Below are 16,787 nucleotides of genomic sequence, written 5' to 3'. Positions count from 1 at the left end.
AAGTTGAAGCTCTGCTTTGGCCTGGTGTCCCCTCTCTCTTCCATCCCTCCTTCATTCACCCTACCTCCTCCCTTTGTTTATGAGGCAGCCATCTTGTTCTGCTCTAATGAGGGGACATCTAAAGCTGCTGGGATGGAGGGAAGGGGACAGGGCACTGAGATAAGTTAGCATTTTGACACATTTCACCAGAGCAGTTATTGAACCAGACATGTAAGCTGATTCTTTCTGCTTCCTCTGCATAACCTTTTTTTTTTCAGTGTGATTTCCCTGGCAGTGGTTGAGTAGAATTTACATTTTAGTGGCATGTTGAAATTAGAATTTGTTTCTAATGGAAAAGCTTTGTGATGTACAGTGTAAAGTTTTCTTTTTTTAAAAAAAAAAAATCATGATTGTTGAAACTGGATGGATAGGAAATATAATATCCTAGTTATGCAATGTCTCCTCTTTGGCTGATCGATTATGGAAGTGATGCCAGTTATGTTTTACACCAATATGCTCTCATTCAATGGACAGCCTTTATGATACTAGGCATACCTTCCGAATCTCAATGCCACTGATTTATTATTTTTATATGTCAAAAAAATCCAAAAATTCTTATGTTTTCAATCCTTTTTTGTGTGTTTTTCTTTTAGAGTCACTGTAGAAAATATTTGGTTTAAATAGATGGTACCATACAGGAGAGACCTACACCAAAGTATCTCCAGTTATCATAACATATTCACTTCTGAGAACTAAACTCAGAAACCATTTACATTAACATTTGCCAATCAGATAAGGTTATTACTGTGAAACTACAGAGGCAGTGAAAGTGTCTTTCTGCAACTGCTTATACAGGACATACTCCTCCATGACCAGTGTTTGAAAGTTTGCCACAAACTGCTGTGAACCTGTCAAGGTTGACTTAAGGGAAATAAGTTCTTGTAAATAAATTCACAAAAATATTTTTGATATTTTGCGAAAAACTGAGATTTTACTTGTCACCATAGTTGTAAGATAATTTGGATTGTAGTAGTAGCCTCAGAGTGATTTACCCAAACATCAATCCACATGATATAAAAGGCTATCATCCAGCGAACACACAGGTACACACATCACTTCCAACACACTTATATTATCACATGCACAACATTGACAGTGATGCTAGGTAGTGCAAAGCTTCTTATAAAACCAAAATATTAGTTTATGGGGAGGACTGGTTTTGATAGATATTCAGATGCAAATAAAATCTGCTAAAATCAGAACAAAATTAAACATAGAGCTCCCATGAAGCAAAGGTAATGTATCTCCAGTCAGAACGTTTCCTCTTAACTGCAGTGCTAATTACTTCTTTTCTTTTCATTTAATTCTGAACAGCTGTTTTAATATTTAAGATTACACAGCTCTAACAACACAACACATTAAAAAGGCACATTGACATGTTATGTGAGTCTCCAAACAACATTACCTACATTTAGTCACATAAAACAACATCTAATCTGAGAAGATGAATAGAGTAAATGACAGATAGTTTTGGGAATAATCTTTTGATCATTATTCGACTGAAGACAGATATAGAGTACGTCACAGAAAGAGTATTATTTTTGCATTAGGGCATCTAAAAGGAGAAATAAAATATCTGAAACATAGAATATGTAACATTTACACTCAATTACTGGGATACATACTTATATCTCATATAATACATAATATAAGCATTGCCCACCACCATTATGATCACCACTTCCTTTGTAAATGTCCATCAAGTGTAGTTTCACACTCAACAGTGATGGAAAAGCTTATTGTTCCTTTTATGTTCCTCATCCTCACCACGCCACACAACACGTCAGAGCCACAAACACTGACTGACTCATTGCTGAGTTATGAAGCATTAACCATGCAAACTGTTCATTACTGTGAGTGTATAACATACAATAGCTGAGGATCAGCAAGGCTTTTCAATCACAAGGAAGAGTTATGTACAATAATGATCTGCCATTCAAATAGGCTTCCCTCATCACGACTAAAAACAACATGCAACAAGCACAAAGGACAACATGCAATATGTTTCACAGCCTAAAAAATAATCTCCACTAGCTCACTGTGCACTGAGTGGCGATGTCCGGGTCCCTGTACCTTTCCATGAGTGCCAGGCTGTCTGCTGTCCCACATGTTTGGTTGTTGTTGGAAAAGCACTGTAATCTATACAGTAATCCACTTATGTTCCTAGATGCAGGCAAACCAAACAAAGAAATCCGCGACGAACAGCGATGACAGTACTCTTCACTCTGATTTGTTGACAGTTTTTACTTTGCCTTCAAAAGGATTCCCTGCTTTTAGCAGCTCAACACACTGAGTCCCAGAGAAATCAAATTTGTCTCCACAAAGTTTATACTCAAAAGCAGCAGAAGATGTAAATGGCTGGAGATGATGAAAGCGAAGGAAGAATGTCTGCACAAACAATGGCAATGTCTCTCATATAACAGTAAGAAAGATGAGTTTGACTCTGGTGTTTATTCGACGTCTGCTTTGTACTCCAAAAACAGCTTTGATGGGAAGTCTTCTTAATTACTCAGAGTCTGGAGAATACTGTCCAAATCTAGGTCCATATTGTTACCTGCGGGACTGGACAACAGAACAACAACTGTGTAAAAGTATTTTTGGAAAATGCAAACAACATGGCCATGGATTTCATGCACTGATATGAAAATTAAACCTACATTTCATTGAAGACAACAGGGGTGTTTGGGGGGAAGTCCACATCAGGATTAGTTGCAGTTTCCATTATGTCTTGACTGATGGACTCCTGTGGGCTGAACGGCTGCTGGAACTGACGCCTGAAACAAACAGCAGGAATATGAGAACTACCACTGGGGTCCTTACAGTAGATTCACTAATAACCAGTATCAGTGTGAGATACAAGCGTTCTTCAGTCTTTTGGATCTCAAAAAGTGGAGTAAAAAACTGACACTGGTCAAATTTATGGGTAATGTTTTTTGTTCATGACCATTTAAAGCAAAGAAATAACTGCAAAATAATTTTGTTTTTTGTTTTTCATTTTTTTGAATAAGATATTACTTAAACATAATTTTGCTATCTGGGTATTAAGAACATATTTGATTTACCTAGATTCTCTATTTAATGAGACTTTACAGACGATGAAATCTTAACTGAATACATTAGTGAATTGCTGGACTACTATTTTGAATTTCCCCTAGGGATTAATAAAGTATTTATCTATCTATCTATCTGTAGGTTAATGTAACGCATGACCAAAGTCCAAGCCAATAAACTTTAAATGTAAGACAGTAGTACATGTGTACCAGCAACTACTGCAACATAATCTTTAAAGATTCTTCTAAAAAAACAAACACTGAAATATTTCAATTTAACTTCACAGGTCCATCTCTAAAAACTGTGCCTATTGCTGTGCAGACGAGCAATATCCAAACCAGAACTTTTCAAAGATGATGATACTGCTTCATGAGAATGTGTAAGAGAGTGTTTGGAGCAACAGCCGCCAAGTGATTAAGAACAAAGGCCTTTACTTTTAAAAGTAACATAAATATAAATGGTATACTTAAGTGTTTTCATTTCAATAGACTTTAAAAGTAGGACTTTGGCATTTTATTTATATAAGGGCAAAACTGCCTCCTACATTTTGGACTTCACTTTTACTCTCAATTTCACAAATTTTCAGCAGTTTTATTAAATACAGTATCTCATTGGTTCCTGGGAGCATCCTGGAGGTCACAAACATAAATGAGCAGACATAAACATAACGTAAATGTTGTCAGTGGTAGCAGACTGGTCCCTAGCTGATAAAACACAGCACCAGGATTAATGCCATGGGAATAAAGTGAATGAGAAAAATGTGTAGATGTGACACTTACACAGGGAAGTTAACAGAGCTGTGAGGGTTATCACCCAGAGGTGTCATCATGGGAGGCGGGGGTGTGGCTGAGCCGGCTTCCCTGCACATACGCACACACAAACATGACATGTTCCCAGTGTTTTCTATTAATCTCAAATGTACTTAAAGTGCATCATATGAAATGGTTACTTTGTAATAAAAACTTCCTTACATGCCCACTTTAGTATGCAGTGACACAGGGATGTAACCCCCAACGGATGATGGTTGAGGCTCTGTTTCACACAACAGCAGAGAAAAAAAAAGAAGAACTCCATCTGTTAGTTGCCTGTTCAACTTCAGAACATAAAACTGACTCTGTGCATGAAGACCATTACCTGAGTAGAACTTTTTGAAAACTTCATGTTTAGGAAATTCGGGATACAGGTGCGTTATGTGATTGATGTCACGGATGCGGTCACCAAGGCTACGAATCTCAAGATCTCTCTTGGTGAAGGGCTGGATATTCTGGATTTTCTGGCCCCCATCTAGGAGAAAAAAATGTTTGATGTGTCAGTGCATATCAATGGAGGGAGGGAGGGAGAAAAGTGAGTTACTCATACTTTATATTCCCTCTATCATCCACTGCTCCACCTGTGGGACATCAGCACTATGTAGAACAGACTGCTATTATCATAAGATGTTATAATAATGTATCTCTTGAATTTTTTGAAACCAAAAAGGCTCTAACTTTCAAAAATAATGCTCTGTTGCAAAAACTAATGCAGGTACAATGCACATATAGAAACTAAAAAAATATTTAAAAAATATATGGTCTTTCTACTTTTAAAACATGTCTGGCTGTCCAAAAATATGATAAAAACTACAAAAAAAATTATATCCGCATGTATTGCAATGGTCTAAAGATTAAAAAAAATACTAAATCTGTTTTAATTTAGGCACAAGATCAGGTAACGTGATCAAAAGTTAAACCGCGCTTATCAAAAGTTACAAGTTTCTTTATGATAATGATTGACCGTGATTTCCCTCATGACCATGTTAACACTAAATTTACTGGGTATGTACTTAAGCTTCATCATAATCCAAAAATATTAAACATAATCAAAGTCAAACTGGTGCAACACCATCACTTACTCTCAGAAGCAGACACATAAGCAATGGTTATGCCTCCAATCTCAGAGTCACTGAAGCGAAGCAAGAATGTCCCGTTGGGCCTGTCTTTGAGAATCAGGTGTAGATGTTGCTTCCCAATGAAACCAAATATCAGCCTAATGGAGCAAAACATTGCAAATACTTGTCATTGTTGTATGCTGTAACAGGTTTCTAATATTAACTACTGAAATAGCAGTAGAATCTGCTCACCCTTCACTCCAGTAAGTTTTCAGGTGCTTCTTGGTCAGATCCATTACTCCCTCAAACCACTGCCAGAATGTGAACGGTCGACCAGGGAGAACCTCCTATAAGATTGAAAGCCACTGTGAGATATGATTGTATGTCAGTATATGTAGGTTTCCGCAAAACTACATACACCTGAGTGTACCTTATTAAACTGGGCCCAGGAAACCATCATGTTGCTGAAGTCATCTGCAAAGTCAGGTTTGTCAAATATCTTCTGGGCCAAGAAGTGCTGGTTGTAGTGGTCCAGATTGTGCTGTGTCTGTACCTCAGAGGTGAATTTACTGTTGAGAGTGCTGTACATCATCCTCCAGGGCACGCGCTCTGGCACCACGAATGGCACTCTGTCCTGATGACAACAACAAAGAGGCTGACATGAACAAAAACACTGATATTCACTGGCAGGACAAAAGAAACTGAAGTGAAAAGGGATGAAGAGAAGAAATGTTTATTGTAGACATTGGTCATTTTGTTTTGAGTGGTTAGGCATTCAAAAAAAATCTACTTATTTCTGACAGACCACATCAGACTAATTCCAGCAGACACTTGGATTTGGCAGAGAAAAGAAAACAATAAACAGGAAACTCATCCAGGACCATAAAGCTTGTGCGCACATTACTGCAAGTCTGTGGTTCACTTTCAGCTCAATAATGGAGACTGATCAAGCTCCAAACAATATTTTATGCATAAGATGTTTATGAGTTTTCATGTTTGAGTATGATGATAACACCACATAATGGGATGTAAGCATGACTGTGGTTCTGCCTTTATGGAAACTCATTAACAGACATTTGGACTTGTCATAGCGTAACCTAACAGAGCCACTGTTGTAGCAGTTGTAGCAGATAAATGTAATGCAGCCATCAATGATATCATTATTTTCACGTGATTTTCCTGCTGTGTCAAAGTCTTTTAGACAAAGGCCTATATGTCACACATGAGATACAATATGGTCATATGGCTTTCTGTTCATCACATATAAAACTACAGCCAGCAGAGACCTCAGGATTTGCAGCAAATAATCTGGCACATGACACCACATGAAACAGCAAATTGATGTTTTTACACTTGGGTTTTGTAAAGATTAAACAAACAAGATATGGCACATTAATTAGTGAGCTTTAGAGGTGTTGGTACGACATGCATATTGTGTTAACTTTCAATGTTTATTGTTTTCTTTTCTAAGCTAACTGGCACTCTGCTGTAGCTTCATATTTCAGACAGGTATGAGAGAGGTATGGATCTTCTCATCTAAGTCCATCAGAAAGAGAATTAGCATATTACCTAAAATGTCTAAATATTTCAACTTAAAGCACTGGATTTAGGTGTCAGCTTATTTTGCTATTTATTTTATCATAATTACATCTAAACCTCTGAGCTCCTGTTCTGACAGTGACTGTCAGTGTATTCTGTTGTTCTTTAAATATCATTGCAATTCAGTCATTCTGTCTTTCAGACCCACTTTTACACAACCCATCACCTCCCCTTTACCACTTAGACCTCCATGACGTTCAGGGAGGCTCAGGTGAAAGTTCTTTCCAATGTTCTTTCCAATTGATGTTTGCATCTTTGTGATGCGAACATCTTTGTGATGCTAACATCAATAAATATTGTTACATACTTCTTTATTGAAATACCAATTACAGTCTTTAAGCAACTGTGTCCACATTTTTTTTTCTGACACACTATCCTCCTTATATTTTCCCTGTCTGTGTATGATTATTATATTATTATTATTGCATTCAATATTGGTATGTTTAAAAACAAAAGTATGGCAAATATCGCAGCTTGCAAACATATTTGTAGCACCCTTTCTGTTGTTGATTTGGGAGTTTTGACTCCCTCCTCCTGCAGACCATCTTTGGAGACATTTTTATCTTGGCTTGCACACATGGCAGTGTTTGAGATCTACCCACAGATTTTTGTTCAAGTCGGGAAGTCGTGAGACTGTAAGGGCCGTTCCAAAAGCTTCAGCTTGTGTTTCTTGGAGTAGTTCATGGCTGAACAAGCTAGCCTCTTTTCAGGTTCTTAACTGACTACAGGACATTTGCTTATTTCAATTTAAATCATTATCAAAACAACTTGAGAATCAACTGCACTACAAGCTGAACCTGTATATTGCATTCGTATCATGAATCAAGCCGACCACTGCACACACCATCCTCCTCTCTACCCAATGCACCCTTGTCATCATTGCACTTAACCTATTAGTGCTACACTGCCACTTGCTGCCTCTGCTGCTGCTGCTGCTATATATTGCATTTCATGAGCCCCACCTCACCTATGTTCCCCTATGGGGGTCGCTATTATCATCCCTCCCCACTGATCTTGGTCTTTCCTTGTGGGGAGAGACGGACATTAATGCTGTACATATTTTACACTCATATAATAGTCTATTCCACATGAAATGCCTGACTAAAATAGAGACAAATGTTGTCAGTGATAAAAAGTAATAAAAAACGACAGGACGTAACGGTAGGCAAAAAAAAAAAAAAAGTAACAAGAATAATCTGACACTTACTGGTTCAGAAAAAGCACAGTCCCATATGATGGTGGCCAGAGCGTTGTTGTCTTGACTTCCATGGACAATGACGACCACCGGCAGTGAGATCGTCTATAAGTAATAACATAACAATTTGTCTTAGTCAAGTTCCTGCTGAAAATACACGTTACACGTAACATTCTGATAAAGTTTACAATTTTGTTCTGCTACAAAATTTGAAATCTTGTGTATATGACCGCATAGTTTTAAGATCAGTGCAGCCAATCACTGCTGTAGGCATTTAATAAATCTTGTGTGCTGACAAATGATATGAGAGAAAATCAGATGCAATTGTGTTCGGAGCAAAATAACACAGCAACAGGATGTAAAGCTGAGCAATGTAAAGTGCCACACCTGTATCCTGTAGGGAGTGTCACAGCCTGTGATGGTGATCTCTGTGGAGAACAGGAGAGCAAATTTCTCCTCTGTCACAGACTCTGATCCCTTTCTGTCAGCTCTCTTGATCTTCTTGATAGACTGTTGAACCAAAACAAGTTTACATTTGATAACAAGGTTGAGCAATAATTAAGTCTAGGCTGGTAAATCAAGACAAGTACATACCATATTCCTAAAGGTGGCACATGTGCTCTTGCTGGCCGTGTTGTGTTCTAGGATGGCTGTGTTGTTGATCAGTTCCCCAACATTATCACTGCAGGCAACATAACAGATGGCAAAACACAAAACACAAAACAACAAGTATGACTGTCATGCATGATGTAAGATTACGATTTCTCAAATTCACAAATACTTTTCAGAAGTATAATAGGAATACAGGGAACTGAGTCTGAGCCACCATGTTATTTTTATAAAACATACCAAAAAACATGTCATCTTTGCACAAAACCAACTACTGTTGTATCCTTATTTTAATTATTTTTAGGTCCCTGTATATCAAGCAATATACAACCAAATTTTATTATCATGTAGGATAATGGAGTTATAATGAGATAATGGTGTAAATAGCAGTTTTAATGACCGAATCAAATGCATATCTTGAAGCTTTCACATCATCAACTTATTTCAGATTCCCTGATTATTGTGTTGACTGTTTCGAGGCACAGATTTTCACCTTTAATTAAAGAACAACTGGATTAATTACCAAAAGGAATCCAAAAACACTTATGTTTTCTTCCATAAAGGGCACTACAGGTGAAGAAAAGCACTGAATACAATTAAAACCAATTAAGATCAAGTCTGAAACTTTAATCCACCATGTTGTACTGTTTATATGACTCACCCGGGTACACTTCCCAGGTTCCTAGCCTGCAGTTCATTAATGATTTGCGCCTTCAGCACCACAGGCTTCCCAGGAGCTACTTTCTCCCCCAGTAGATATCGCACAGTGGTGGAGAACTTTGACTGAGTTTTAATGACCTGAGGGGGCTGCTTGTCCACTACAAGAGAGCTGAAGCAGACATCGGTAACACATGTGAGGAATAAATGCATGAAACTTATTTGTTACTGTTTGTGAATCAAATGAATTGACTTTCTTTCACAGTTCTCCAAATGAAAATACACAGAAAGGAAAACAGTGTGACTGTCCTACCTTTGAATCAGAACCTGCAACAGTTGTCCCAGCCTTTCCTGGAGCTCTGGGATCGGTTCCACTATCAACATCAATTCCTGTCTCAGCTTCCCGTTCACACCGAGCAGCTGCTCACACCTAACAGAAAAAATATGCAAAGACAATGAGGGAGTAAGAAAGAAAGTAAAATACCTGAACCAGAAAAGCATAAGATTTTGTGCTGCATTAATAATCTGACTTCCTCATATGTTGATAAGCTATACTAATAACAGTTTTTATTTCATTAATTTATTCATTTTATTTTTTCAAGCTTTATTTCACTGAATGAATGACTGAATGAGTAATAATGTAGATGTTTAATTCTGCAAATTAACTACTATATACAACTATAGAGTCATAGACAGAGATTACTTTTAAAAGCCAAGAAAAACCAAGTGAGTATATAAGCCTGTGAATATTCTCATTTGTCCAGGTCATAGTATCTCAAAGGAATTTTAAATCGAAAGCAACTGGACTTGGTTATTTGTCAAGTAAGTATATGTTAAAGACTGTCATAAAGCAGGAAAACATTACAAATTACAAATGTAATTCAGCTCTATACATTTTCATTATACAAAAAGTGAAAAGAAAGACCTGCTCTTGCCCTGCCTCTGATTGTACTCTAGGACTCATTTCCTTTGTCGTTTGGGTTGGTAAGATTTAGGCATGAGGAGTGATTATTATTCATGGTTAGGGTAAGAAAATCAAAGTAAGCCAATCAGAAACAGGACAAGTCTTCGCCCACCTCGGGTGGGCAAAAAAAGATAACACGTGTCCTCAGGCGCCACTGTAAAAAAAAAAAAAAAAATTACAATTCTTCTTCTTCTGATGATTTTTGACAGTTGGCAAACAGCTTTTTGGTGCGTTACTGCCACCTTGTAGTCTGTGAGAGTTAACAGCACTCACATTCTTGTTCGTTAGTTGCAAACAGAAATGCTCATTTCACCATTCACCAAAAACATAAGCATGTTCAATGAATGCACTCATTTCGTTGTGTTCATGCACAACACTGCCTGCCACTGCCAACACTACTCATCTCTGATTGGCTAATATGAAATTGACACCTGGCTACTCAATAAACAACAAAAGAAATAGGATCTGAGATGTCTGAAGACTATTCAAAACAGAGGGTATTTCAACAGTTTACCAAACAATACATTTCTCCACGTTAATGCCAAAGTGCTGTGATAACTGAACCACACCATATTTTGAGATATATTGTATATTCGTTAACTGAAATGTATATGAAAAAAACAACATGTAACAAAATATGGCAAGATACTACACTTGAAAACCAAAGTTTCATGTGATACATGTAACATGCCTTTGATCAACAACAACACAAATCTCAATATGAACACCAGTGGAACAAACAACAGTACGACAGGAAGGAATAAACTAAAAAAAAACATCCTGCATTCCTGAAACAAAGACAGTGAAGTCCTAAACACAGAGAAGGAGTCTCCAGAGCCAAAAAACAGCCATCTATGGAGGGAGAGAGGAAAAAACCATAATCTACTGATGAAGAAGCATGTATGCCAGGCCAAAGACCTCAGTCATTCAACCCCTGGAGAACCACAAATATCCTAGAGGGAGTTAACTTGAAGGCCTTCCTGAAGCTCACTGGAACAGACTACTATACACTCCAGAGAGGACACTGAAATAGCACACAAAGGAGGGAGCAGAAAACAGAGACAGAACAGAGGACTTTGCCTCAGACGATATCTTTGACTTGTTGGGTCAACTATGCCATTGGATTGACAGTGACAACCACACAACAGGCCCAAGACATGCATAGCAGGACAGGTTGGGGAAACCTCCAAAGTCAAAATGCCAAAAATGACCAGAGCAAATACAGGCAACCTCCAGCCTTAAGGCAGAGTTGATCCAGGTGTAAGAAGACCTGAGCAAGGAAAGGCTCCAGAGGCGTGAGGAATAGTCCTGCCTCCTGGACTCTCTCAATATCCAGGACGGTTCTGGACAACAAGGAACAAGAGACAGCAGAATCTAGGGATGGACTGATGTACAGATCAATGAATCTAGAAAATCAGATGGAGGTTCAGGGAAAACCAAAGAAGAGATCTATAAGGAAACAATTCCTCCAGCAATTCAGAAAAACAGGGGGCACCCAACCTCGCCGGGAACCCCTCCTCAAAACATGGAAATTTTGGATATAAAATGTCACCACAGACAGACGGACAGTCAAAAACATAAACCTGAAATCATAATGCCTCCAGCCATGGCTGTTTCTGGCATGGAGGCATAATAAGCATGTGTCAAAGGTTGTTTTGGTTACGTGTAATGTGTAATGTTTAATTAGGTGTGTGCTTTTACTAGGAAGGGATAAAAGCAATGTAACACAGTGGCAGTCAGTCCAGACGGCAATAAGTGGAGCGGGGTGCACCTCACCAGGTCTGCAGGGGGTTAAGATTTTCATCGAAGGGATGCCCGATAGTGGCCTTGTGCTGCTCCCACCTCCACGTCTTCAACTTGCTGAGCAGGCGGGTCTGACACTGGTCCAGACAGTCTACACACTCCTGCAGCAGCTGAAAACGCTTCTGCAACAACCAATCAAACAAAACACATCAAACTGCCTCGCACTGGCAGACATGGATAAAAGTGCATGCTGATAATCTTCATGCACACAAAGAGAAATATTACTTACTGTACCTCCATACATACAAAGTATTTTCGAGTTAGTTCAAATTAACATTAGACTGTGTGATTTATCTGTGGATTGTTTTAGTTTTTTTGTCTGTAAAATGTATAAAATGCAACCTTCTGAAATGTGGAGAGCTAAGCTATTGTCTACCGTTTGTTTATTTTGTCTGGGCAACATTTAAAAAACCTAAAGAGATTGAATTTATAATGGCAGATGGTGACAGATAAAGAAAAAATATTGCACTGGGGCCAGAATCTACAGATATTTGCTATTACCAGAGACATACCTAATGAACCTCTACCTTAGTGTGATAATTAGCATCAGACTAGTAAAAACATCAAGCTCTGGCCTTAGAGAGGCTTTCTACTTGGCAAATTAGTCTACATTTTTTTAATACTGTACGACTTTAATTCAGAAATGTATGGTAAAAAAACAAACAAAATTCCTTAAAGGTGCCGGTAATGTTGGCACTGGCAGCAGAAGTCATGTCCAGGCTCACCGTGGCCATAGCTTTCACATTGTACTCCAGCTGCTGGATGTGGTTCTGGAGTTTCTGGATTTCTGACTTTGTGGGATCCAGTCCATTCTGCTGGATAGGCCCTGTTCAAACAACAAAGAATATCACGGTGAGTCCTTTGTGTGCTACAGGATAATACTGTATTTATTGAAAAAGAAATATAAAGTACACTTTCTCTACTGCATGTGGATGGAGGAAACAGTGGCCATTAAAAAGTAAAAACATCATCCTGTTATTTTTCAATGAAGAAACAGAGGGAAGGAAAAACAAACTTCTTGCTAAACACTGACTTGAACAGGTTGGACTGAGCAACACGTGAACCTGCCAGAAACACAGGCCCAGGCAAGACCACACCAGACAGACATAGATATGTACAGCTGATATAGTATATAGTAGCGCAGTACTTGCAATGTACATTGAAAAAGTATTTTAAAAGATCTAAAAAAAAAAAGAAAATAGTTCATGTATGTCACATTGAAACAGACTGAAATGTTAACACTTTGTTTTCTGTTGATTTTCTTATGTACACATCCCTTTTATGTTTTTGCAAATTGGAGGACACTGTTTATAGCATGTGGGAGGAGCCGGGGATTTCCAGGTGAGCAGTATTGAGTGGAAAGGCTATGAAGTCACTTTCATTTTTTTAGGAAGTGTCAGAGTAGAGGGAAGAATACAAAAATTATTGTGGGAGTAGTAGCAGCTGTAGTAGCTTGTGACACCACTGATCACTCAGTTTTATTCTGTCTTCTAAAAATAAGTGAGCACATCACGTTCTGACTACACATGTGAATTGATATCACAATATGCAAAACAGGACTTTAGAGTCAGAATCAGAATCTGGTTTATTGCCAGGTAGGTTTTCAACATAGTTAAGAAGGAAAACAATATAAACAAAGATAAAACAGGTCAGCTGCAGGTCAGCTCACTTAATAAAAAAAAAATATCATAGAAAATATAAATATATACAATACAAAAATGCGTGCCAATGACTCGGGGAATGTGCAACAGTTCTGTAGGGGAGGGGGGTTGCTCTTTGTTATCTAAAGAATAAAATTTGTGTGATCGGTACTGAGTTTCCTGTTGTCCTTTTGAAGAGTTTAACGAGACACATAAGCCATGTCAGTGAGTGAGCATGTCCCTTGGCTAAACAGAATGCAGCCAATCAGAAGCCATATTAAAATGATAATTAAATAATAAACTGAATGGGGCTGCAGCTAAAAATTATTTTCACTGTTCACTATTGCTATAAGCTGAAACTTCACATCGCAGTTTGCTGATGGAATAATGATGAATGAATCATTTCAGCTCTAGGAGTGAGCGCGCCCAGTGTTGTGTATGTGTACACTTTCCTTCCCCAAACTGAGCAAAAACTTTACTTTGGGTAGGTTTCTAAAGAAAAACCGAGATGGTTGAAAAATCTTAGAAAACTAAACTGAAAATAAAGTGAAACCACAAATTCATATAGAAATTACGGTTTATTTTGAAAGAGGAACCAAATTAACCTTAGTCCAGTTTCTCTGTTGGTTAGAGCTGATGTAAGAGATGTAAGCTCTAGCTGTGTCACTAGAGCTATGTGGCCCTATGTACAAAGCTGCTCATAGTACAACTGTGTACAAGAAGCAGGGCATTTCTGAAGAAAATCTCTGTGTCTACCTTGTGTTTGTGTGTGTGCGTGTTTCTCTCACCTTGTAAACCTTCATAGTTCTGTCTCTCCCAGTTGAGCTCTTCTTGCAGCTGGTGCATCTTTTGTCGGATGTCCTGGACCTCCAGCACTTTCAGAACCAGGTGGTCTACATCCTGCATGTTGGGGAACGCGGTCTCTCTGTTCGGGTACTGTTGGTACTGTGGTTGGGTGGGGATCTGAGCGGGCTGCTAACATGGAAGAGTATAAATTTGCATTGTAAGTGCTGAAGTCGCTGCTGCTTTACACAACACTATTAAAAATAAATTAATAGTGGAAATTATCTAAAAAACTAATTCAACTCAAAACAATCTATTTCTCCCTGAGAAGTAGGGGAGTTGTAAGCAGGAAGCCTTTTATTTCCATGGAATCAGTTAGTCAGCCATGGATTGACACTTGAAAAATTGGCGAGCATGCTGAATTAGCTATTAGTAGTTCCTGTTTTCCCATAGATATACAAACAACTATCACTGGATTTCTCAGCGACTGAAGAAAATTTAAAAACATGACTCTTCCCAGGCAAGTTCTGGACAAAGGAGCATCTTTTTTTCGATGATTTCTATTTGGATTTATGGACCTTTACTAGCAACGGACAAGAAAAGTAAGTTACACTGGATCTAGACATATTTGTGTAAATCTTCAGTTCGCAATTCCCAAACATTTCTATTCAGGCAGCTCATTTCAATGAAGAATGGAAATCAAATCAGGCTTGCTTTATGTAACTTTGCCCTTTCCCAAGATGCTCTGACATTCTGGATCCAGCTGTTGTTCATATTAGCATTCTGATAACATCTATGTTGGCTTATTGTTTGTCCCCTAGGTTTGATTTTTCAACAAATGTTGTGAATCAGTGTGCAATTTTTGTTGCTTTGTATAGCCAGATGTAACTGCATTGTCATTAAAGAATCTGCTCAACCAATAATATCAGAAACAAACAAACAGCTGACTGGAGATATTAAAGCGCGAGTCACTTAACAAAACTACTGACCACCTTAGAAAACTGACTCTAACTGACTAACAGTTGCAGGAGGAAAAATACTGCCAAACAAAACAGTTTAAAAATTAGCACTTTTTTCACCCCATGCCCCCAAAACTTTGGGAGTATGTTGTCTTCATGGATCTGTACACATATACCACACAGAAGAGAAACAGATGTGCAAGCTTTGCTTCTCCCTCCATTGCGTTCCTGCTGTTTTCCCCTTCCTTAAAATGGTGCGCATTTTTTTGCCTTATTTTCTTTATAAATCCAGTTTTCTGCTTTGGTTTCCGGAGCTCTTTCACCAGAGAAGAGCTCATTAATATCAGAGAAACAACTCCAGTGGATTTTTTTCCTACTTTTCTCGACTCATCTGTGGGATTATTGAACATTTTGGTCAGAGGTGCACTGACCGTTGCTCTCGCAGTGAAACGCCGGAGGAGAGGAAAACGTGCCGGTGCGCTTGCGCGTCTCCGCCGGCGCGCACTCCGCACACCTCTCCCAGGTATCTTTCTCTCCAACGTGCGTTCACTGCCCAACAAACTGGATGAACTTCAGCTACTGGTGCAGAAGAACAGAGACTTTTCCTCATCTTCCGTCCTGTGCTTCACGGAGACGTGGCTGTGTGGATCGATTCCGAACTCTGCGCTGGAGCTGGCCGGCTTCCAACTCTTCAGAGCGGATCGCGACACAGAGCTGTCCGGCAAAACCAAAGGTGGAGGAATCTGCTTTTATGCAAACAGTGGCTGGTGCAAAGACGTGACAGTGATCCTGCAGCACTGTTCTCCTGACCTGGAGACTTTCATCATAAACTGCAGGCCCTTCTACTCCCCCCGTGAGTTCACCTCAATCATCCTGGTCGGTGTTTACATCCCACCACAGGCCAACGTGCAGGAGGCACAGCGGGCGCTCGCCGACCAGATACTGTGTGTGGAGCAGACCTACCCGGACTCCGTAGTTATTGTCCTTGGTGACTTTAACAAAGGGAACCTCAGTCATGAACTGCCCAAATACAGACAGTTTGTTAATTGCCCGACCAGAGAGGGGAACACTCTGGACCACTGTTACACCACAATCAGTGGTGCTTATCACGCCGTCCCCCGGGCTGCACTGGGCCACTCTGACCATGTCATGGTCCACCTGATTCCCACATACAGGCAGAAACTAAAACTGTGTAAACCTGTTGCGAGGACATCAAAGCAGTGGTGCAGTGAAGCCATAGAGGATCTGCGGGCATGTTTGGACTGCACTGACTGGGAAGTGTTCAGGACTGCTTCCAACAGTCTGGATGAGTTCACAGAGGCTGTGACGTCATACATCAGCTTCTGTGAGGACTGCTGTATCCCATCACGCACCAGGGTGAGTTATAACAATGACAAACCCTGGTTCACAGCTAAGCTCAGTCAGCTCAGGAGGCAAAAGGAGGAAGCTTTCAGGAGTGGGGACAGGGACAAGTTTAAAGAGTCCAAGTACAGGTTTAGCAAAGCGGTGAGAGAAGCTAAACGACTGTACTCTGAGAAACTTCAGCTCCAGTTCTCAGCCAATGACTCTGCTTCTGTCTGGAAAGGGCTCAGACAGATCACTAACTACAAACCTAAACCCC

At 39.3% G+C, this 16,787-nt stretch overlaps 1 protein-coding gene across 2 annotated transcripts in view; it reads right to left on the bottom strand.

Moving 5' to 3' along the window:
* Nucleotides 1-1,091: 1,091 nt before the first annotated feature.
* stat6 (signal transducer and activator of transcription 6, interleukin-4 induced) overlaps nt 1,092-16,787 on the bottom strand; it is a 28,091-nt gene continuing 12,395 nt past the window's right edge. Inside the window, exons 5-20 of one of the 2 annotated variants that reach the window (XM_071476103.1) lie at nt 14,213-14,399; nt 12,510-12,610; nt 11,758-11,906; nt 9,331-9,447; nt 9,022-9,189; nt 8,346-8,433; nt 8,139-8,261; nt 7,764-7,856; nt 5,388-5,591; nt 5,210-5,304; nt 4,982-5,115; nt 4,225-4,374; nt 4,062-4,122; nt 3,870-3,950; nt 2,697-2,813; nt 1,092-2,601 (exon numbers count right to left, since the gene is read on the bottom strand). In XM_071476103.1, the coding sequence (XP_071332204.1) occupies nt 2,541-2,601; nt 2,697-2,813; nt 3,870-3,950; nt 4,062-4,122; nt 4,225-4,374; nt 4,982-5,115; nt 5,210-5,304; nt 5,388-5,591; nt 7,764-7,856; nt 8,139-8,261; nt 8,346-8,433; nt 9,022-9,189; nt 9,331-9,447; nt 11,758-11,906; nt 12,510-12,610; nt 14,213-14,399 (1,929 nt within the window). In that variant the 3' untranslated portion in view covers nt 1,092-2,540. The remainder of the gene's footprint in view (nt 2,602-2,696; nt 2,814-3,869; nt 3,951-4,061; nt 4,123-4,224; nt 4,375-4,981; nt 5,116-5,209; nt 5,305-5,387; nt 5,592-7,763; nt 7,857-8,138; nt 8,262-8,345; nt 8,434-9,021; nt 9,190-9,330; nt 9,448-11,757; nt 11,907-12,509; nt 12,611-14,212; nt 14,400-16,787) is intronic. The other variant, XM_071476104.1, reaches the window with a different exon arrangement.

Source organism: Trachinotus anak, unplaced genomic scaffold, assembly GCF_046630095.1.
Source record: "Trachinotus anak isolate AG129_WGS33_773 ecotype Australia unplaced genomic scaffold, CSIRO_AGI_Tana_v1 ptg000004l, whole genome shotgun sequence".
Lineage (NCBI taxonomy): Eukaryota > Metazoa > Chordata > Actinopteri > Carangiformes > Carangidae > Trachinotus > Trachinotus anak.
The sequence above is the reverse complement of the archived record's forward strand: the minus strand, read 5'-3'. Positions and strand labels throughout refer to the sequence as shown.